Source organism: Hypomesus nipponensis, chromosome 19 (genome assembly GCF_054491055.1).
Source record: "Hypomesus nipponensis isolate SF chromosome 19, ASM5449105v1, whole genome shotgun sequence".
Taxonomy (NCBI): domain Eukaryota; kingdom Metazoa; phylum Chordata; class Actinopteri; order Osmeriformes; family Osmeridae; genus Hypomesus; species Hypomesus nipponensis.
This window is the reverse complement of record NC_140379.1, coordinates 13,188,746-13,212,796: the sequence shown is the minus strand read 5'-3', so window position 1 is coordinate 13,212,796 and position 24,051 is coordinate 13,188,746. Positions and strand designations below refer to the sequence as shown.

Genomic DNA, 24,051 nt, shown 5'->3' with positions numbered 1-24,051 from the left:
CCAGGGGTCTTTCCCAGAAGGCCTTGAGGGTCTCTGTGTTTCTCCGCCCACTGACAGCAGAGAGAGCGGGGAGCGAGGGAGCGTCTCGCCCACGCTGCCAGGACTTCCCTGCACCAAGCTCTACAAGTTCTTAAGACTTTTCTCTGTCTGTCATTAATTTGCTGAAAAATCTATAGCAAGACATTCTACACACCCACCACCGACTTACCCTGCCCCCCCCCACCCTACCCCACACACACAGACAAACCTCCCCTACCTCTCTGGGTCCCCCTTCGCCCCCTCATAGAGGGACTTAAGAGCTGGGCTTCGACACAGAGATAAACATGTGTTGAGTCTGCCTGCTGTTTATGTCCGTAAGGTCAAACTTAATAAATAGAGAATAAATAATAATAAATAAAAACACATATCCCAATATCATTTCACTTGCTAACTCTGTGTGGAAATGTAACTATGAGTAAGGAAAATACACACACACACAAATGTATTCGTATTTCTTACAAATTCTAAAAGGCGAAGCACGGAGTGAGTGTGACTAAGAGAAAATAAGTTTATTTGAAGAGAAACTTGGCACATATGGTGCCATGTCTTACAGAGGCCTACCACTATGAATCATACATGGTCTTGACTTGAGCAATATGGCAGGATGAGAGAGGAGGTGGATTAACAAGTAGATCTAGAGATAACAACAAAAAAAACTAAAATCTAAAAAAAATCTGCTTGTGTATTGATGACTAAATATTACACCCCCCCAAATGCAAATGCTATTATAGAAATACAACTCTGGAACAAATAAGTCCTACCCTGCATGTCCAAATGTAAACATGATACTGATAGCCCGGTGTCTTGCACTGCCTCCTTGCAGCAAGAAGGGCCTGGGTTTGATTCCCACTTAGTGCCTGTCGGTGCTCAGGTGACCTATCTACCGGGCTACTCTGTATTTGCATGTTCTCTCATGGGATCCCTCTACAAAGAACCCCAACAATAAAACCAGACTGCTCTCCTGCCCATTTCCCATGAAACGACACCCATGTCCCCGGCCGGGACACCAGTGAGCACTGAGCCCCTGGGCACTGCAGATGTGGCTGCTCACCGCTCCAGGCTGCCCTGGGAGGAACGACAGAATCAACACTTGATAAAAGGGGACCCACTGGTGTGTGTTCCACTGACCCCTGTGCCGGGGTGTGTTCACATTGTGTGGGAGATGAAGGATGGTTCGTCTTCTACTATCAAATACTACATCATAAGTGTGACATGGTGTCCAAGTCCCTACATTTGTCTTAAGTGGACTTGTTTAGGCCTTTTATCATTTTACAGATTGTGTAAATAAGAACATGCTCCTGGTTAATTCCCATGTGCTGCTATGGTCAGACTAACAGTACATGGGAACACTGTAAGAAGAGCCCTTGACTGGAGGGTTGACTAGCATTACAGACACAACCACAACATTACCCCTGACTGGAGGGTTGACTAGCATTACAGACACAACCACAACATTACCCCTGACTGGAGGGTTGACTAGCATTACAGACACAACCCCAACATTACCCCTGACTGGAGGGTTGACTAGCATTACAGACACAACCACAACATTACCCCTGACTGGAGGGTTGACTAGCATTACAGACACAACCACAACATTACCCCTGACTGGAGGGTTGACTAGCATTACAGACACAACCACAACATTACCCCTGACTGGAGGGTTGACTAGCATTACAGACACAACCACAACATTTACACCACACATTACACTTCAGTTCCAAGTACTTTTCTCTGCAGTACATGGACACGCTGAAGCTACATCCAGAGCTGTTTCAGCAACGCCGCGTCCCTCTGCCCCTGAGCAGTCAAAGGTTGACCTCTGATACCAATGCAGAATTTAAACATATGCAAAACACTTACATAATATTTTTTAATTATTAAGGTCTTTATGTGGCTTAGACACAAGCCTGGATATATCAGCGCCTTATGTAAGATGCTGTATTATTCAGGAAGACAAGTTTCAGCACTGTGTTATGAAGTCCGAGTGTGGGCTTATAATTGCTTAAGAGAATTGAGCTATTTATAGTTGTTGCAACCCACTACATAATTCTAAACTTATACAATCACAGAATAAAAGAGGAATGCTTTTCTATAAAACCTTCCCATACTGTAAATGTTTGTTATGGGAACTGGTTGCGGGTGCAGTTACAATGGAATAGGAGAATATTGTTAAGCTAATGTGCCTGGAAGAATTAGGTTGACCTTCTGAGTTCTGACTAAAATCTTAGACGTACAGAAAAGTTTGCTGGTGACAACTAGCATTCCAAAAATCAAACCTAACTTGTAATAACACTTCACATAATGTTGCATGTTCTGTGCAAATAAAAATAACAGTTCGTTATTACATATAAGTGATGTAGACATGGAGTCAAACCATTTTTTCGCAGACTATTAACTGACCTGTAAATGAATAGGCTAGTTTTAGCAACACTTGATGTGAAGGCAGATGGTAGCCTATGGCAACACTAAGGAAAGTGCAGCACAGACTGGAGTTATGATGAGAGGAGAACTGTCAGAGAGAGAGAGAGAGAGAGAGAGAGAGAGAGAGAGAGAGAGAGAGAGAGAGAGAGAGAGAGAGAGAGAGAGAGAGAGAGAGAGAGAGAGCTGTGGCTAGCTTAGTTAACGGTTTGAATCAACTATAATTACATAAATGAGAAAGTAAAACATTTTAATTTAAAGTTTTTAGTTAAGTGCTCCCCTCCCTCTAATTGCAGACTGTGGGTATCTCCAGAAAGACTCTCCAGGTATATTTACTTGTGTAAAACAAATGCACCCACAAATACTGAATCTTTGAACGCAAAGATATCTTTCTTGTCGTTCAAGGTTCAGGTTTTTAAAAGAACACTGAACAAATTCACTATTTTAAGATGTACTTGAAGACACAAATATCTCCTTGGACTCTTATTTTCCTCCAAGCTAAAAGTGTGGGCACAGAAGACATCAAGAGTTCTCTGTGTGTGTGAGAGTGAATGTGTGTGTATGTGTGCGTGTGTCTGTGTCCATCGTGACGTGCTGCCTCTTCACAAATCAAGCCTGAAATATTCCCCAGTGCTGACCTGCCAGGTTCCTCCGCCTGCGTCACTGAGGCTGAAGACAAGATGCTGATTGATTGCTTTCAGCAGGGGAGCAGCGATGAAAATATCTACAGGACATGTGCAGTTGGGAAAAAAGGAGAACATACACTTAGAAGTACACAAGTACCAAAGGCCAGAACCTTTCAATAACTTGAATTTCGTCTGGATGTGAACTTGGGCAACCTCGATTTGTCCTCTTTCAAGTTGAAACTTGAGAAACGCATTAAAAAGCTAATGACCTGATAAGAGATTTTGGATGTGAAAAAGAAGACGAGTTACTAATTCCACAACAGAGAGCTGTGACATGTCTTTCCCTTCTTTCCCCTCCAAAAGAGAACACCTGTGTTGCAGATCTTTGAATTAATCACTGAGAGATGAATTGTGGATATTGTAAACAAGATACATACATTTGCTTTCAAAATAAAGGACCCGACAAATGACTGAGGTTAACACGAGTCACTGGTAACCGAGTTAAGCTTCTGTTTGCCCAACATCCAATGTATAAAACGCTACAATCCAAATTTTAGAGATTTGTTACAGGTGGCGACTTTTAAATTCTGTATAACGCACAGCACACAGATAATGTGTGCACTTAATACGCAAGTAATGACAACGACAATTTTACAGGGGGGAAAAAAGATGGACTCAAAACTGTGAGATTTTTTGGTGCCACATCCATGATATATTGACAACTGTGAAATGTTCTCTGTTCTGTCGGACTCCACAGTTGACTCTCAGTCTCAACAGACGGAGCTGAAGTCATTCCTGACGTGATTTTACTGCCGTCAGTGTGTTGGAGGGGGTGGAGATGGCCTTCACAAAGTCTGGTCAAGACTCAGCTGGGAACCTTGATACAGACAAAGTGTTTGTACACTAATAGTCCAAGTCACATTCTACCGACGTTCACTTTGCTTCATTAAAAACCCACAAAAAAATAACAAATTGGGATCTTGAGAAGATAAAACTTTTCATCAAATGGTCTTAGATGATATAATCATCTTATGATATAATATCAGGCACATATCAAAGCATCTTGATTCATGTTTTCTGCTACCGTTTCCAAGACCATTTCTTTGGCTTGATGACGGCGTGAGTCAAAATATTTGTTAGGTCTGGGTTTGAAGCCCTGACCGCCTGGTCTCTGCCCTGGCTTGGTCACCAGACACACAAGACCACAGCCAACAGAGCTAAACCAAAACGGCTGCATTACTCCAGAACACAGGGCCCGTTAATAAAGCATTGTTGTTTCGCCAGAACTGCGTCACGGCCGAGACTCCCGCATCCAGACCACACAATCCCAACAAATAACAGTGAAAAATCACACGTTTCATTCCTCTTCTCGGCTGCTATTTAAGAAATTATACAAGTCAAAATTGCACATCCCTTTTTAGTGGTTAGCATCGAGCCGGAGCTTTCTGCAGGGCCTCTGCAGGATGGGAGAAGCCAGAGGAAAGCAGCTTCAACAGCCCTGTTGTGAGGAGCCTGTGCGTGGGCAGGCTGGATCTTTCATACAGGCTTCCAATAATATTGGCTAATTGCTAGATTTCTCTAGCTTCTCTCAACTCATACCATGAGTGGGTGTTGAAGGGTTTATAGCAGGGGTATATTGCTGCTGACAGAATGCCCTGCTCTTTCTCTCTCTCCTTCCTCATCCCCCCCCTCTCTCTCTCTCTCTCTCTCTCTCTCTCTCTCTATCTCACACACACACACACACACGCGTCTTTCTGTAGCAGTATTCCGCAGGGAGAGGTTTCCCTGTATGTTGCTACGTAAAAGGATTCCTACCCACGGCATGGTCTTAGGAACATCTAGTTTTTATCCTCTCTCGCTCACGCACATACTCCCTCTCTGTCTTATTAAACATCCTGGTGTCTCCCTCCGCTCTCTCTCTCTCTCTCTCTCTCTCTCTCTCTCTCTCTCTCTCTCTCTCTCCCACCCTCCACCCTCTCTCTCCTCTTTAACTTCTCTGGGCTTCTCCTCTCTGTTTTCCACCCACTCCTATCTGGCGGAACCTCTGTGGGTGGCTGCATCTCGCACACAGCAGCGCAGACGTGGGCCCCCGCTCTGACAAATGACGCGCAGGGCCCCCCAACTAGGCGTGGGGGGGTGGGGAAGGGGAAGGGAATTGTAAAAACCAGAATGCTGAGGCAGTGATGAATATCTGTCAGCAAAACACAGAGAAGGTGGAGGGGGCTGTGGGTGCAAGGGCATTTACACATCAGGGGCATGTGGGGAGTACGAGGAAGACGGGGGCATATGCACAGTCCAGTACCATAATGTGTGCTTCTGTCTATGTGTGTGTGTGGCTTTTTGGCATGACACGCAAAAAGGAACTTACTTGTGCTCCTCAGCCAGTTGGTGGGCCAGTGAGAAGGCAGTGGGGTCCCTGTCTAGGGCCAGCACTGTCACATCTGGGGTCGCTTTGGCAATGGCCTTGGTGTGACCCCCACCCCCAAAGGTCATGTCTAGGAACACCTGTGGGGAGGGATCAAACGATGAATGGCAAAGGAAGTGGGTGGACAGGTGAAAACGTGTGTGACATTTGTGAGCTGAAGTGCCCAAGGGAGGCTGAGGGTGATCACTGTTTTTTGGATGTTTAGATTTGGTGTGTCCCAAACAGACACTTCACTAGCTAGAGAGCTGGTGAAGACTTACCGATTTTGGGTGTCAATGTGTGAGTCATTCTGCTAGCCCCTCCTGTTAAGATCTCTCCCCGCTAAGCCTGCAGTCCTAGCTGCATGCACTCCATCCCCTATTCCCCAGGCACTGTCCACCCGCCCCCACACTTCACACTATATGTACTGACAAATAAAATGCCACTGAACAATAAAGACTTATCCCAATAGCACACTCACTGTGTAAACATTTACAATTAGTTTGACTGCCAATCTCCCTGTGGAGTCTTCAGGCCGGGCTCTGACTAGCCCCTCCCCCTACCCACCTCCTGTCGGTCTATGTCTCTCTATTTTCTCTCTGTCTTTCTTTTCATCTGTAAGGGGACATGATGGGACACCTTGAAAAGGGCTGTTCGCTTGAATGATTTATTTAAAAAAAATAAAAACAATTAAAGATCCATTTTAAAAAGTTGAATTTCCCATTTTACTTTTCAAATCAACCCCTCATGTATTGATTCAAGTGTAATTTAATAGCCCAGAACTTCAAGACATAGCGAGGCAAAAATCTTAAAACAATAGTACTGTTACCAGCCACTATCTGATTTCTCTGGTAACTGTTGCTGTGCAGCTGTAAAAATTAGACATTGATTATTCTCAGGGAAAATCATATTTTCTCTCTCTCGCTCTCTCTTTCTCTCCTCATTTTTCAGCACCATCTCCTCTGTGAAAGGATGCACCGAGTCATTCCAAACATCTCTCTCAAATAGCAGAAACAGCCCTTCAGGATGACCTTATCAATCATGGATACAACGTTTAGATGAACTGACAAACCGGCTAAGCATGAGGGCTAGCCCCAGCCCTGCTACTGTACATAACAAGGGCTAGCCCTAGCCCTGCTGCATGCTACTGTACATAACTGGGGCTAGCCCTAGCCCTGCTGGATAATGCTGTACGTGACATCGGCCTTTTAAAATGGAAAGAACACTTTCCGGAGTAGGGTTTTATAGCTGAATAACTGTGTGATAATCACAGTGCATTCACAGACAGTTAATAGTCCCACCAGTCTAGAGCCAGATGCTGGAGGGAGGAAGAGGACAATTAATGATGAACAGAAGGACTGAAGGCAGCGTAGGACAGGGGGTTAAGACTGTCACTGGGTGTGGCTTTTATTAGAGCTCTCCTTAGATCCTGAGAGCTTTCATTTTCTGTGCGCCATCCATCCCTTGTGGGAGATACTCTCTCGCTCTCTCTCGCTCTCTCTCTCTCTCTCCCTCACTCTCCCCCTCTCTCTGTGTGCGTCACTTGCTTTTGATTTGTGACCGGCAAACTACAGTTTCAGGAGCCTGAACTTCTCACACAAACAGCTCAATACGTAGGAGGCCTTCACCCGCTGTGGAATCATCTCCACAAAAAGTTTAGTAACTCACAGATTCAATCTTCATGTATTGAGCTTGAATCTGTTGAGGATATTGTGTGGGTTCATTGTGGTTGTGGTATGGCAAAGATGAGGGAGTTGCTCGTCCGTCCCTGAAAAAAGCGTCATGGCTAACTGGTAACAATTAAACCTTACACTAAATGTATAGTTATGCGTTCCAGTTGCGTTTGACTGAAATCGTAAAGGAACTGTAGATTGGATTAAGAAGAAGAAAAAAAAAAAACACTGCAGTCACGTTTCTATGGCTCCAGATACAGACTTGCACTGCACTGGGGGGAAAAAATATGTATTTTTGGTGGCAAACAGATGGAAAATGACACAATAGGAGATGCCTACCGTTCCCGACAAAACACATGAACCATGCCGATCGATGGTGACGTTGGAGGTGGGGTGTGTGCGTGCATGTGTGAGAGGAGAGGTGATCAATGCCGTTTGCCTCTCCCTCCTAGGGCACAGCAGCAGATGAGGAGGGGTGTGGGCCAGCAGGATGACTCACTTGCATAATGAACTTGCCTGTTGTGCCATTCAATACAAACTAGGGAAGAGAGAAGCACAACAAAAATAGAAGAAAAAATAAAATGTAAACGCTGCAAAGTAGACAGGCTTTTTACGAAAAGGTGTAGCGACACGGTACCCTTCTGAAGGCACACCGGTGTGCTGCTTAGAAGGATATTTGTATATATATGTGTATGTGTGTGTGTTTGTGTGTGTGTGTCAGGGTGTACCATAAAGCACCTGGTACTTTTCTACATGGTCAGAGAACATTGCTTTGTGTTTATTCATACCAGGTCATATATAACACCTACATCAAATTCTGTCACCCTTTCCTGACCACTGAGAATGGTGCATAATTACAGGCACACAACGCTAGCTACTGCCCAGAAAACAAGGCATTCCCTGTCGATTAACCCTAGACTTGTTTTAATTATAGAAGTATGCAGAGATCACAACATGCAAAAAGTTGACCAGATCTCAGCTTAGTGCCAGTAATTTCTGTTTGCTCATCTGATAAGTTGTATGATTATTGAACTGCGTCTGTTTGCCAGAGGAGACAAGCCTAGAGAAAAGGCTTGGCATGGCTGGATGGGTACCATGGACAGCGTCCATGCTTCCCTGTGAGTCTTCTTCTTTAAGCAACCTGCCATCAACACTAGCAGAAGGACAAGACAGCACCCTGATGCATGTGGTTATAATGGGCTCGGCATTTGCAATGATGACTGACACTGAAGTGAGTCATTATGGTGCTCGCAGAAAGCAACACCATGTAAGTTGTCTTGGATACTTTGCTTAGTAGTATGTGTCGTGAGGAGGAGCCTGGAAGGTTATCTGCATTTCTTTCATTGAGTAAATTCCTGTCCATCGTTCATCCCTGTGAATCATCGGCCCCCTGCAGTTTTAGATGGTTGAGAATCTGCTGCACGTTATGGCTGTTACGTCATACAGGTACTACCTTTACTGTTCTTTGTTTACAGCAATAATTAATACAAAACCCATATTGGCCATGGCCACAGAACAATGGGAGTCTAACAGTTAGAACTAAAATCCTATTACACTAAAGGTATACAAATTGGAAAGATCTGCTCTAAAGCAGCTAAAGTCCGAAAAAAAAAGACTTCATCTGACCTTGCCCTGCACTAGCACCAATCCCATCATATATAGCAGTTGGCATGGCAACTGTTTAAACAGTTACCCGCGGGAGGGAGAGTCATAATTTGACTAGCCAAGAAGTCACTGGCACTATCTTCCTCACGCCTCACAAAACCTTTGTTCAAGAATTGCAAAAGTAATACGACTGAATATAAATACAATCTTGAATGATTTGACTGCTGTCTGCTAATGCATTTTCACCTGGAAAAGTACCTTCCTAGTGCGTATTGGTATTTAAGACAGGGTTGTCTGAACAGTTCTCACTGGTCGGTCTGAGACAACCAGGATTAGAGTAGAGCAGGAGAGAACGCAGCCCGAATAAAACATTGCAATGTCTCTTTTCACTCCATCTGTGTATACTTTAGCTGTGTCTCTCGACTTCTACTCTCTCTACTCAACTACTCTCTCTTTCACTCTCCATTAAAACAAGGACCAGATCATGTCCACTCTGATTAAGAGTGTTGATGAAACAAGATGAGACTTCCTAATATTAAAGCAGTTGGACAGCATTATAGTTGGGTGGCCAGCACAGCACCACAAGACAACATAGCGAGCATGGCAAGCTCATGTAGCCTGCAGCATGCACACTGACTTGATGACTGAAGAGTCACCCACATCAGTTGGACGTCCAGGACAGTGTTCCGTCATCGGGGTGTGTAATATCTGCCTTTCCCAGCAGAGGGGAGAGGAGAGTTAGGAGTGGTTGGAGCGTGGCAGTTGGAGCCAGCAACGTGTTGGCAGTTGAGCTGAGAACAGTGCCCCATAGGATTCCTCTTGACTTCTATAGCTAGTCTGTAACATCGCCACACAGCCAACCACGTTTCTCACGCCGAGCCATTGACAAAAAGGAGAAAGAACGTGCTTAGGCCTGCGTGTTTAACAACAGTTAAACAACAACAACTGTTAAACAAGTAGCAGTTGTCAATGAGTAAAGTTTCTTGATGTGTAGACCATGACCATATGGAAAATCCGGTCATGTCCGGTCCTCTTCCTCTGGTTGGGTTCATTAGGAAAAGGGGGACAGGAACCTGAGAGAAGGCAGCAGAGACGACACACGTAAATCCTACTTGTGACTCCCCAGCCCAGGTCAGTTACAGTGAAGCATCTAAAATGTCGCTGAGGGGAGTTTTGACAGATCCTGTTACACTAACAGACAGACCATTAGTGGGACAGATCCACCTCGACAGGATCGCTTTCCTCACCGCGTCCGTCGCCATGGCAGCACCGGGGGGTGCTGGGTTTGCGTTTCCCTCTGTCACTCAAAGTTCACGTCTAGACAAATTACATAGTGGTACACATAAAAATGGGGCGATTCCTGGGTGATACCGATGCATTAGCATGGTGTGTCATGCTTATGCCATGTACCGTACACACACATCTGCACACTTCATGTTGTGCACCCTTATGCTGCATTCCTTTATGAACAGGTATACCCTTCTACAATGTGTAGAAACAGCTGAAATAGGTGCTGGTGTTAGATGTGTAAGGGCTGGTAGAGGTGCTGGTGGTAGATGTGTAAGGGCTGGTAGAGGTGCTGGTGGTAGATGTGTAAGGGCTGGTAGAGGTGCTGGTGGTAGATGTGTAAGGGCTGGTAAAGGTGCTGGTGGTAGATGTGTAAGGGCTGGTAGAGGTGCTGGCTGTAGTGATGGTTCAGAAGGAATGATGGCGGTTGTGGTTGGCTGCAGGGTCACACGGCTGAGAGGCAACCTCGTCTCCATGGATTCACTCGGCTGCACGAGAGGCAGACGGCCAGCTGGCACTGGTTAAGGCCATTAGGACATTGTAAACTACCGTTAAAAATACACGTTAATCTATTAAACACACATTTGCACACAGTCTAAATGAGTTATACTACTCGTGTCCAGTCTTTAATTAAGTAAAGTGTGTGCTGAACAAGGAGGGGCGGGGGAGTAGTGCTTGGGTTACTTCTTTTCAAACTGAGAGGGGTCTTCTTAATCTGATCAAGAGTAGGCAGGTAGGACATACAGAGATGTGCAGCTGGGACCTGGAGTTCAAACAGAATAAAGCAGGCCGTCCACTGGCTCCACACGTCAAGGCTTGGTGCACCAACCAGATGGCAGGTGAGAGCAGCATTATTTTTCTAAAGGAGGAGAAAGCTTCAGGCTATCGCTCTGTCAATAGGTTATTATGTTGATAGCAATCAAGATGGTGGCTGACATGTGTGGTCGTCTGCCTCTCCTGCCTTTACACGTCCTGAGCGGACCCACCTGAATAGGTAAGGCCTGAATCTTACCCCTGTGTGTACACGCTACGCGTGTGTCTCTGTGTTCCAGTGGAATTCCCAAAAAATCTTGCCAGAGGGCTGTTTTCCTCTGTATGCTAAGATAATCTCGCTTTTGTGAATGGAATGCTGCAGAGCTACAACAAATAAAACAAATCCCATTCAGAGGTGTTTTAAAAACTGCCAAGATTATTGGTATTGGCTCTTATTTTGAGAGGGGGGGGACTTGTGAAGACACGAGAGAACTAGTAAACCTTCTTGTTTGTTTCTAAATTACGTTTACTGAGCAGGGTCCCAGACCATTCCCCTCAGAATACGGCTGCAGCTGATCCTCATCAGGAGTAACACGTCAGAGCATTTCACTTCAACACTAATGGAAGTGTACCGCCTCTGTGCTTCAATTACCCACTGACTCCCACAGCAGACACCAAGACCCAGACCCATCCCCGGCCCAACACAAAGAGGGCAGCCATGAGTGGAACCCATGTCCTGACAAGAACATGGTAATCCTTTGAAGTGAGAGTACAGCTATAGCCAAGGACCAAACAGCTGCCTAAAGTATCTGGGTCATTGTCTAGGTTACTTCTCACTGGAGTATAGGTTGACTGAACTAACTCTGCAAGAATTAATCAATAAACCACCCTCTTCTCCACCAAATAGTATCCCCAACATGCTTTGTAATAATAATAATAATAATGATTCTGTACTTTTTAATCCCTCAAGTATATCCCCAATTCCCTGTTTTCACATTACAAGTAATAAACTCTGTGCAAGATGGTCTTTAAAGATTTTTCAGCTTTCAAAAGCCAGTTCTCAGTTGTCCCTACCCTGCTCGCCTCTAGAAACCCCCTTCATAATTCATCTGCCTGAAACGTAGAGTCTGGCCCGGGCGTTGAGATGGTGACTGTCATAATTTCATGCCTAGTTAATTGTCTCATAGGTGCGATTGAGACTGTAATGTGCCTACTGCCCACCACCTCTGGCAGACTCACCAATCACGGCATATCGACCGCAGGCATTCCCCGGGACTCACAACAAGAGTGGAGGAGGACAGGGGGGGGGGGGGGGATTTACCCCTCCATCACCGCCCCCAGATACGGTGGGTGATGTTAGCAGTGCCATGGACAAGTCCCGTCCCAGCCTACCTTCTCATAAAGCTCCTGTCAGGCTGGCCTCCCACAGAGGCTGTCCTGAGACTGGCGCAGGAGACTCTACAGAAACCACTCCATTCTGCCGGGAAGCCAACGCCTGCCGTGCACCATACAGGCTGCTCTCAGTCTGCAGAACAACACTGGTAAACAATGGCCTACACCGTTGACAGCGATAAACAAAAGTTGTATTCGTATATTAAATATACATCATACATCGTAGGAGGAAAACTGCCAAGTTGAATCATTTACGGATGTGTGCGTGCACGTGTTTGCGTGTGTGCGTGCCTGTATGTGTGTGTGTGTGTGTACTGCGTGTGTCGGATGGTTCTGGAAGTAGTGAATGACAGCTGGCGAGGAAATGTTTGGATACTGCAGGTGAGGCAGAGAGAGAGAAGTGAGCTCCTCTAAGTGTGTATGAGTCATCACTCGCCCCCCTCCTATGAACTCAGTGATTTTGCCTTGCAGGTTGGAGATTCACTGAGCCACTCATCTTCTCAAAACACAGGCAGTGATTTACTGAATGCATGCAGACAAGCCTTTTCATCATCATTATCATCATCATCATTATCATCATCCTCACCATAATGTATGTGCCTCTGGTTCTAGTATTCTTTCCTATTATTAAATAACAGAAGCACTGATGTAAATAAACTGATTAAACGTGCATCACACACCTATAGATTGCTTATTCAACCAATATGCGAGTTAGGGACAGTGAGGGGTATTAAAAAAACATACTGATACACTAGCTGTGTATCATGAATAGATTGACACTTATCTTCCAACATAATAACTGAAGGAGATTATATGAGAGACCCAAGGTCTCAGTCTCACTGGGGTCTCAGCAGCAGACAGACAGGATGTTAGTCATACCAGCTGTGTACTGACGGGGGAGGACCGAAAAATAGGAGAGAAGGAGAAAATCCTCTTAAACGATGAGGGTTCAAGTACACTTTAATAATACACTAACTTTTCTCTCATGCCAGAGTTTGGAATGGTTGCGTTATCTACTCCAGGCCACATGTGTTCTGTCCTCGGGATTCTGGCTTGGACATCAGCCTCTCTGGACTGTCTGCTCTCTTCATGTCTCTCCAAAAAAAGTCACACTGCTTTGTTGAATGCCAGAAAGAAAAAAAGACAAACAGATTCCTCTCAGGTTTGAAAGAACAAAATGTATACTTTTGTTGCAATTTGGGTTTGACATGTTTCTTGATGCCAGCGGGAGGGGGGGACATTCTAGAACACAGGAGGAGACAGGGAACATTCTATAATGCTGGAGGAGACAGGGAACATTCCAGAACACTGGAGGAGACAAGGAAAGGATTGAAAGGAATGTACACACACCCACACCAGACCCTCTCAACTTAATTCATTTTAACAAGAACAAATGAGAAACAGGGTCAAACATGATACAGCGTATCTATTCAAAATGACTATGCGCTCCACTGGTGCCCATGCTAAAAGACTCCACTTAGCCTCGTGGATAAGAGAATGTAACAGTATTGTCAACAAGGCGTGCAAAGGAAACAATACAAACTATATATAGCAGCTCCTAATGAAAGATGCCTGAAAGGACAGGGGGTCTGGGTCGGAATCCTACAACTATATTCACAAAATGCAAAGAAGCAGTGGGAGAAATGCCTTCTTCTCCTGAAGCTGAATTCCGTGCTACTAAAGGAAGACAAAGAAGGCCAGGGACCAAGTCCATTAGGGTCTGTGAAGGGGAGGCAAGCTAAATGAAGATCTCGCTGCCTGTGAAAACCTTGCAAATAGAGAGAGAGAGAGAGAGAGAGAGAGAGAGAGAGAGAGAGAGAGAGAGAAAGAGAGAGAGAGAGAGAGAGAAGTGTATAAGGAGATGCTTCCGGTAGTTGAAGGCTGCTTTGACAATAAGCTATGAAAGAAAGGGAAATGCATGGATGGGGTGTGTGTGTGTGTGTGGGGGGTCGTTCATAGTTGAGGGAGTCTGTATCACAGCGGTGTAAAGATCCCCTATTAAAGCCCCCCCCCCCCCCCCCCCCCCCAGGCAGTTACAGACAGGATCACCACCAACAGTCCATCACCAGTCTGTGTATCTGTTAGGAGGGGGGAGGGGGGAGGGGGGTTTAAGTGCATTAGTACCTCAACGAGTTCAAAACTTCTGTGATAACTGACAATAGTACAGAGCCACCAAATGTATGGTGTTTTATATATTAGAGCACTAGTGTGTGAAGCATAGAGTAAGCAACATTTCTGATGATACAAAACTGTAACCAAGCCTGAATTAAGCTGAATTAGTTATGCTTCGTCTACTTTTTAAGTTAGCTGTGATCTATAGTGTACGGTTGGGCTTGGGAGGAGTTCCAGACAGAACGACAAGCCGCTTCGTGGAGCTAGACAATTTTCATCAGCGCCCTTTGTTTCAGGGGTAAGCACTATCCCCAATATCAGCTTACGACTTCAGTATGGTTCACTCACAAGGCACCCAAAGGTGTGGGTATTGTTACAAAATATGACTCCCTGGCGACCAGGAGCCACAAGGGGAAATCACCAGAACGGGTAAAAAGATGAAGGTCAGAATGTCTGACTTTGAATAATATAATTGTGTTTCACTTTCTTTGAAGTGAAATGCAGGCTCCGCATGATGCACCTGCCACATGCTCCGCCTCAGACCTGTTTTCTGGGCTATAACAATAAAGGCATGTACCGAGGGGATGAAAGAGTCAACCCAGACCCACCTACAAGCCAAACAGGAGCCATTTCAATACCAGTCCGCTGTTTATTCTGTGGAAGCTACAGCTGAACACAGCATGCAATAACACAGATACAGTGCAAACAGATGACCTACCACCACAAACAATAAGCCACAATTACTTAAGCGGAGATGGTAAGCCTCGCAGGACAGTTTCCAACATGCACGCAGGCCGAGGGCACTGAGGGAGAGAGGGGGTAGGCCTACTACTGTAAACATCGCTAAGCAACAGCTTACCAGCTCTACGAAGGGCTTTTACCTAGGGAGCCTGTCTGAAAGACCTCAGTGTTGAAAATAGTTACGTTGTTGTAGGATAAGACCAGTGAGGACTAATATATATATATATATATATATATATATATATATATATATATATATATATATATATATATATATATATATATATATATATATATATATATATATATATATATATATATATATATATATATATATACACACACACACATATATATACGGTCCGTATATATATATATAAGGACACACACATATATATATATATATATATATATATATAAATAAAACTATGGGTTAGGTGTGCTTTTGGCAGCTACCAATGAGACCATGGGTAGTTTGATCCTATAATATCTGTGCAGTCATCACCCCCAGACTGAGGCAGACAGGTGCTGTATGTGATGGATGGTTGGAAGACCAGGGCACCAGCTTCAGCTTCCTGCTCCCACCATGCATCTGCCAGACTGAGAATATGCATGTCGTTATTCCTGCGTTCAGGATGACCGAGTCCAGGTGTAACCCAGCACCACAGGGGGTAATGCATCCCCCCACTCACCTTCCCATCTTCCCTCCTTTCTAAACCCCCCAGCCCCCCCATCACCCTCCTTCCTCCTCCATAACCCTAGACCAGATCAGGTCCATTCTAATAATCCTAATACCGTACCTAGCGATCTAGGTATTCAACCCAGGTCTGTCTACTAGGCTCTTCCAGGAGCCCAAGGACACACATTTTACGCCGTAGTAATTTATATTTAATGCTGCTGAATACTAGAACTCAAACCGTTGTCAAACTGTTTCTTTATGATTGTGGATCTTCTGTTTAAGTAACACTTCAGAGAAAAAAAAAAAAAGTTTAGTGTTGCTGAGTAACTGTATTCTCACAGTCTTTTTTTTTCCATTGTGCGTATATCATTAAGAACACAGAGCATTTTTCTTTTTTCATCCTGACTATTTTAAGCAATGTTTTACATGAATAAATAAATTAGTCATGTATTTAATTAATCAATTTGCTCCTTCCCATGGGAGAGTGAGCTGTGTGGGGGCTGATTGCTGTTGCCGAGAGGACTAACAACACTTAAGTGCACGGACATTTTGATAAAATACGCTAAAGAGAAAGGACGCATTTATCAAGCCTCTCAGCTATACTTCAAGTGCTATCCATTAATGTCAATTTTAACTATTAACATGTTTGTGTGTGATACCACATAGGCTAATATTTGGAGAGTCAATATTAGCCTATGTTTACAAAAGGTGACATTTTGGATGAATAAAATAAAAACAGTATTTGTACAGACCTAATCTGTCTAATGATGGACGTACGCAGTCAACACCTGAAAGGAGCCTCCAGTAGCACATGGACATACGATGATGAAATAACTAAATTAGGGTTCACACTTGTGAGAGCTGCACCTGAAATCCAGTTTTAATAACTGTTATTTGAGCACTTGCTCACAGTCATACAAAATTGCTGAAAGTGAGAAAAATAAACAAAACGGAGTCTCTTCCAAGACACTGGAGCTGTGTTATTACTGAGGGTTTTATTACAATATTTACATTTGCGCCCTGTGCGTGAGCGTGGGTATGCTAATCAGATGTATGCCCTGTAGACAGCTAGATTGAGCGGATGACTCATCTCTGCAACATGTCCTTGATTGGGGTTTGTATGAAGGCTTAGAAACTGCATTACCTCAATGAGCTTTTAACTGTTATTGCGGTAGATTTCCATAACAAAGATGTTTTTTTTTTGTTTTGTTTACTGGGAAAGTAGATGGTGAAGGCTGGAGATGGGGGGGAAAAAGGGGAAAGTAAGAGTGGGAGAGAGATTTTCACAAATATTTTCACGATCGAGGTTATTATTAATGTGTTTATTAAGGGTGGGGTGAGTAGGGGGTCTGGGAGAACAAGCTTCTGGCTCTGGAGGTTTGGCTGTGATTGGGGTGTGATGTGTGTGATGAGATGGCAGGAAATGAAGTCTCCTCCTTCACTGGTCCACTCCCTTACTGTGTGAACAAAGCTTAGAGTTCTCTTACTATACAGTAGTATTGATACCATATGTATTTCCAACGGTCATACACAAATGTTTTCAACTTGGTGACATGACAGATCCTGTGCGGAAATGGCCGGTTTATGGAAAAACCTGCATTTCTGGCCAGATGGCTTGTAGACATGCACACTCAGATGCAGACCTGTTCCGGTGTTGCTTCCCTTTTGCAGCATTTGGGGGACATGGAGAGCGAGAGATGGAGACACAAAGACACAGACGAAGACAGTTACACACACACACACACACACACACACACACACACACAGAGAGAGGGGGGGAGTCTCGACTTCAGAGTTTCACTTCCTGCATTATCTCCTGCAGCTGATATTTCCTCTCTCCGAGGGGGAGAAGGACTTTTAGGCATGTGGATGAGTCAGCCTGCCTGATTCAGAGTGTCCTGGCCTCTACTAACTAATTGGAAACGGCCTCAGATTTAATTAAAGTGCAGTCGTTAGACCCTCACACTTGATTGACAAGCCCCAAAAGTGAGCACACTTAGATATCCACAGCCCTCACCCCCTTTCCCAGTTTGTCCTCACTTCTCTCTGTGCACTCACAGAAGAAGACATCACCTCAGCACTGTGATGAGGAGGAGCACACATATTGCTCAGGATGACATCTCATCAAGCAAACAGCAGCAAATGTGGAGCCCATGATGATCAATAAACCAGTCTAGTCTGCGTCCAGTACCACCTCTTTCAACTGACAGAGCTGTCTAAATTGTGCAAAGACAAGGACTGAGATCAAATCCTAAACAGTGTCACTGTGCAAGCTGTCAGCCCCACGTGCTCTCACTAAACATTTAAAAACTGCACTGATGGTTGTTGTGTAGAAGCCCTGTCCAGTGAGGGTATCATCTTAAAACAATACCCTCATCTGGTTTATTATGGTGATTCTCCTGCCACTTAATGCCTGCCATATAAATTGTTATTCAAGTGAAACATGATCTGCAGACAGAGGCAGGTAGCAGATAGGCAGACAGATAGACAGACAGCAGGCAGACAGAGAGATAAGGCAGACACAGACAGACAAGCAGACAGACAGATAAGGCAGACTGTGAGACAGGCATGTAGACAGGTAAGGCAGGTAGGCAGACAGACAGGTAAAGTAGGTATGCAGACAGACAGGTGAGGCAGGAAGGTAGACAGGCAGACAAGGCAGGCAGACACCCAGGTAGACAGACAGATGGGCAGAGAGAGGAACAGGACAGTGTGTTCGGTGAAGCGCCCACAAGGGGGTTGTCTGCTCTGCTGGTCCTAGCCGCCTGGTGCACTGGCGACCCAGAGCCATGCCATTTGGCTAATGAAGTCCCAGACTGTCTTTCACACCACGCCCCCAGCACGCCGCCATGAAACGCCTCTACTCATGAAAGTAATGAGCCAGGGAGAGAGAGAGAGACTCCTCTGGCCACTGATAACCCCAGACTACACCTGCAACCTTACGAGACAAGAGCTTAATATCTGGCCGTCAATCAGCCACCACGTCCCTAGCTGGAGTGTTTAATTACAGAGATCAATTATTCACCAGCCTCCTCTTTCACTACTCCGTGCTCCGGAAAACAATGGAGGAGTGAAGCGAACCACAGGCAGGGCCCCACGGAGGGGGCCCCGAGCTTACCCAGGAGTAAACTCCTTGCTCCCTCTCTCATACATATGTAGCCTACTCACCTTAAACCTATCAATTATGCAGTGGCCCACCTAGATTTTCTTCTAGTCCTTGATGCATCTTGTCGTCACATTTTGAGCTATTTTTACATGAAGGAGTTTGCCTGAGAGCACTTTTCTGTCCATCTCAGCTTTGATGGACATGAAGCACTGTATTGTAAATATCCAATCTGAAATACTTGAAAACCTTTTTGGCATCAATATGGACATTTGAAACCTGTGAAAAAAATTGAAAAATGCACACAACCTTGGTTGACCCAATGATATAAAGCAAAGCGATTTAATCTCTTAATCAGGCAAATGTCTTGTGTTGGGGGAAACCAGTAGAGGAACTGGCAGAGGAGCAGGTGCTCTATGGGGAGGCCATGTTAAATCCACAAGGGGGAGCGAGGTGAGTCTGAAAGTACACAGCCAGGCAGGTAGACACGCTGGCTGGCAGGCAGGCAGGAAGGCAAGCAGGCAGGCCATCCACCTCTCTCCTCACCTCACCCTCCTAAAGCAGCAGCAGTCTGGCTCTACTCCCTAGACAACCAGGTGACTGAACTTTATTTTACAGAGAAGAGAGGAGGAGGGGAGGCAAGAGGAGAGGACAGGAGGAGTCCAGGAGAGGATTCCTCCACTTCCCGTTACTCACTGCTTAGTCACCTGTCCAGCCCAGCCCCACCGCTGAGGTGAGATGGAAAAAGCGGAGGATGGAGCGGAAGGTGACACAAAACAAGCAGACAGCCAGGGATTCCTGGCAGCGCTAAAACAAATAAACAAATCGCTTCCTACCTGCGGTGCCACTGGGATGTCCTCTCGCTGTGAGTGGGCGTGTGAACGCAAGTGGGGTGGGGAGGAGGAGGGAGGTGGAGGGGAGAGGGTAGTGGAGGGGAAGGGAGGAAAGGGAACCCATGACACAGCCACCAAGTGGAAAAAAACTGTCACCCACTCCATCTCTGTGGACTGGTAATGAGGGAGAAAGAAATCCATAGTCGTGCTGGTGGGTGGACCAAACACAAAGACAAAAACCCCGCTCAACAATATCGGGTCCAGACAGACAGATTCTGTACACTTTGAAAACACTGTCTAATAACAATTATGAAGGCAGTGGAAGAGGGATGGTTGGATGAATAGTTCCCCCCCCCCTCCCCCGTTTTGGGCAAAGAAAGAAAATCTTTATGTTCCGTAACTTCCACAACTTCCCTGAGTTTTCCAGAAATTGCAAAACTATTCTAATCCAACACATTCTTCATCCTTTCATCACACACCTTAAGATAAAAGAACAAAGCATGACTTGGGGATGACACAGAGGGACTCATCAAAGCTCGTCAGAAAGGTTGAGTAATACGCAGCCCTCCTCCTCCTAGTCCCCAGGGCCAGAGCATGATTGCACGGTGATTCACCCTGGGATCTGAATGACGAGGCCGCCCAACGGGAGTCCTGACTGAGTGATACGAAGCCCCTCTCCAGAGGGTTCTGATGACTCGTTAGACGACACACAGACCATGACTCGTCATCTTCCTAAGACAGGCATAGCGACAGGGTATGGGGAGGGTTTCTAGGATAAGTGACTTCTGGTGTTTCCCTGCTAGGGACTATCCCCATTATCATGCTCACGGGGTAAGAAACGGCCTGAACAATGTCATTACAAGGTGACGATGGGCCTTTTCTCAGGGCCAGACTCAGTGCTACACCTCCTGCTTCAATCTATTCAACTAACTCCAGCTTTGGAATCAAGACCTGCTCCTGTGTGAGGAGGGCAAGCACAAACACAAACTGCCACCCAGACTCGGAGTCTTCCCTGTAATAGGCCGATAATCACGCTCCGGGCCCAAACACCGCCTATTATTCAATTAGCCAAATGCTACAATTGCATCCTGACGGCTAAGATAATTAGGCTAAAATGTTTATCCACCCAGCAGAGCATAACCACGTTCCAAGGTGAATAGAGTGATATTGAATTCTACAAACTATAATCTTTTAAGAGCTAATGGTCAATGATGGTCAATGAGGCCAATCCAGTTTGGTTAATTCATGGTTGATGGGAAGGTGAGGAAGACGGGGGGGGGGGGGGGGGAGTGTTAAGAGCATGCCATATCTCAAGATAAAGGAACCAATAGCCTACACCAGTCACAAAGAAAATCACGTATTGATTTGAGCGTGGCTGTTTTTGTTCCCCTCTATTGTAGACAGGGAAGACAAATGTGGGCTAAACTACTTAATTTAGACCTGACAAAGTGAGAAAGCAACAGGGAAATACAGTATATATACACACACCAGTGCGCCTCAAGCACCTGTGTGGAGGGATATCTACGCCGACCGCGTACGTGGGAGGCAGTGGTGCTCTGAAAGGCTGCATTTACCCACTTTGGCGTAATTGCAGTGTTTGCTCTCAGACTCCCATCATCTCCCTAAGTGCTCCATTCATACTTCCTCTGCCAGGGATGACAAGAGCAACAACGCAGGCCTGATTGGTTTACAATGGCAGATCAAAATATTAATCTGACTCCCCTTGTGATTGGAGTGAGTGTTTGGCTGACAACGGGGGCGGGTTTTCCTCCGCCCCAATCATTGACTTGTCAGCGACACCCACACTCAGTCTCTATGAGGCCATGGTGGCCTGCTCTCATAGCTCCATTGGAAAGCATAAAGCTGTCTGACTGACTAACTGACTGACTGGTGGTGCATGGATTAGGGAATGCTTAGACACACATGACTTTTTTGTAATCTTCCTCGGACACACAAAGAATTTCAACTATGTTCATTCATATTGTAATAGCCTAAAATGATTTACATATGCTGGAATTGGTTAGAAAAAAAAGCACAGTAAAAGCCATTCACAAAAGTGACACAAAGTTAGTTAAGGCCACGTAAAACAGCTTAACTTGCATTTTGTGAAGCTGATACTATTAATTGGAGCGTATAGGTCAGAATCTGCACAGGTTTAAATTATATTTTTGATCTTTTAAAGCTCAACTCAAACAAAGTGCAGCTTCCTCCAAAATAATAAACTGATATGCACTTATTAACCTGAACTCCACTGGCCAAAAGAATGTTCTCATCCTTTCATGTGACATTACAACTAAAACTGTCAATTGCTTGAATCAAGTTCGACCTTGATGTGTCAATGATTGCTTTGTGTAAGGATCTAGCAGTGGGAGCAGTGAAAGTCCTAGTATTGCTAGACTTGAAATTTACACTTACAATACACTTTTTCATTTTCTCACATCAATGTACAGTAAGTGACTGCAATGTTTCTGAATTGACATTAGCTAACCTATCAAATGCTGTTTTTAATAGCAACTGCTTGGCACGCTATGCTGGGACAGTTGGCTTATGGGCGGACAGTGGAGGAGTATCCTAACAAGGTGCTAAAGTTGAGGACAGCGTGCAGCACCCAGTATCCTGCCAACAGCTTCATCGTGGCACAGAGCCTGACTAAGTTGTTGACCCAAGGCCCCCACCTAGCCCCGTCCGCGCATCATCGTGTCTCGGCCACTCCGGGGGGGCCTATCATGCCCCCCCCTTGCTGCCCACCACAACAGAAGGCCCTTTGACTCATGCCCATCTGTCCCCATAGTACATACTCTCAGTGAAAGCCAAGGAAGGTACTGTGTGGCATCCAGGCGACTCGATGTATGCCCTCCACTAAGGAGTGTGTGTGCAGAGAAATGTTGAAGTTTGGCAACAAACTTTCCAAAAAGTCTGGTCACTGGTGATAGGGTCACATTCACTCCATGGGATATTGCATTTACACTAAGGCTAATGGAACTGCAATTAGTAAATGTTATTGAAGCACACGTATTTGGAACACACTCAAAGAATCTAAGACAATACCTATACCACACTTAGCCTGGTTAATTTGGACCCTGTAACTGTATACTGCTGATTTACCCAAGCTATCTGCTCCCATCATTTTCAGGAAACTGATGAACATAGTAAATGAACTGAAGCTTACCTGGCCAGGTTGAATATTCAAACAGCGCAGCACCTCTTTGAGCATCACAGGTGTGTGTGGCACTACTTCTTCAGATAAGGTGGCTGGGTGCTCTTTGCCCAGTGCACCACGACCAGAAGGGCCCGAGTTGGAGCAGGATGAGTACCACACATGACACCCCCGATTCAGGCTGGCTGTACAAGCAGGCAGGATCCCTCTCAGTGATCTCAGGGAGGCCCAGCATAAAATGGGTTTGCATGGCATAGCTGCCTCCAAGATAGACTCTGAACAATTAGAAAACGACATGTTTAGATAATCGTGAGGAGACTGCGTTTTTTGTTTATTACTTTGAAGGCACAATTAAAATAATCGTTAACTGAATAATAGACAGTAATTGCAATAGACGTTAAGCAGAATATAATCCACTAGTTCTTACAGCGAAAATCATTATATACCACCCATTCATTCACTACCTAGTTGGGGCTCCCGATACAACCTGCCCTTGACTTAGTTGACTAGCGAATCAAAACAGTCCTTGCTAACATACAGGCAGGGTCACTGAGAGGGCGGCGCACATATGCGGGGCTGGTTTTATTAAAGCAACGGCACGTGCATAGACACAGAGGAAGGAAGTCCAGATAGCTTCATAAGAAGAACAAGAATCGAGCTGCACATCTGCCTACCCATAGATATGTTTATATATATATCTATGTGCCTACCTGGCAAGTTGGCACTCTCCTGGTTCAGCACGTGTACGCCCTAAAAGTATTCGTCACTGGAACATGCGTTACAGACTGTGTTCCGTTTTGAGCATAAGCCTTGATTGCATTCAGGATCAGGATGGCTCGGGAACGATGTTAAGCTATAGCTACGTTTTCTTAGAGAGGTATCCCTGGTTGCAAGATACATCTGTGTAACGCTATAATAAATGGCACGGGTAAATCAAAATGTTACATTAAAAGTGCCGACCTTATGGTTTTACTTCGCATATCTTGTCTTGGACGTCTAGCATATTTAGCAGTGATAGTATAGATACACACATATAAAATGCAACTTGTGAAATAAATTGTAAATACAATTGTTTGTTTCGTTAGGTTTATATTCCCTACTTTTCGGTGTTAATTTTGCTATTTGCAGCGGGGTGAATACATGCTTGTCTCAAAAATAGCATTTACTTCCTGAATGTAACGTCATCGGAATGGAAAGGGTAGTTCCGGTTGTCTAGCCAACGAGAG

General features: G+C 45.1%; 1 protein-coding gene across 1 annotated transcript in view; it reads right to left on the bottom strand.

Annotated features, from left to right (window-relative positions):
* mettl15 (methyltransferase 15, mitochondrial 12S rRNA N4-cytidine) overlaps positions 1-23,986 on the bottom strand; it is a 33,404-nt gene extending 9,418 nt beyond the window's left edge. The window contains 3 exon segments of the mRNA XM_084683135.1: positions 5,455-5,591; positions 22,838-23,100; positions 23,536-23,986. Of these exon segments, the coding sequence (XP_084539261.1) occupies positions 5,455-5,591; positions 22,838-23,080 (380 nt within the window). The 5' untranslated portion in view covers positions 23,081-23,100; positions 23,536-23,986.
* Positions 23,987-24,051: the final 65 nt, after the last annotated feature.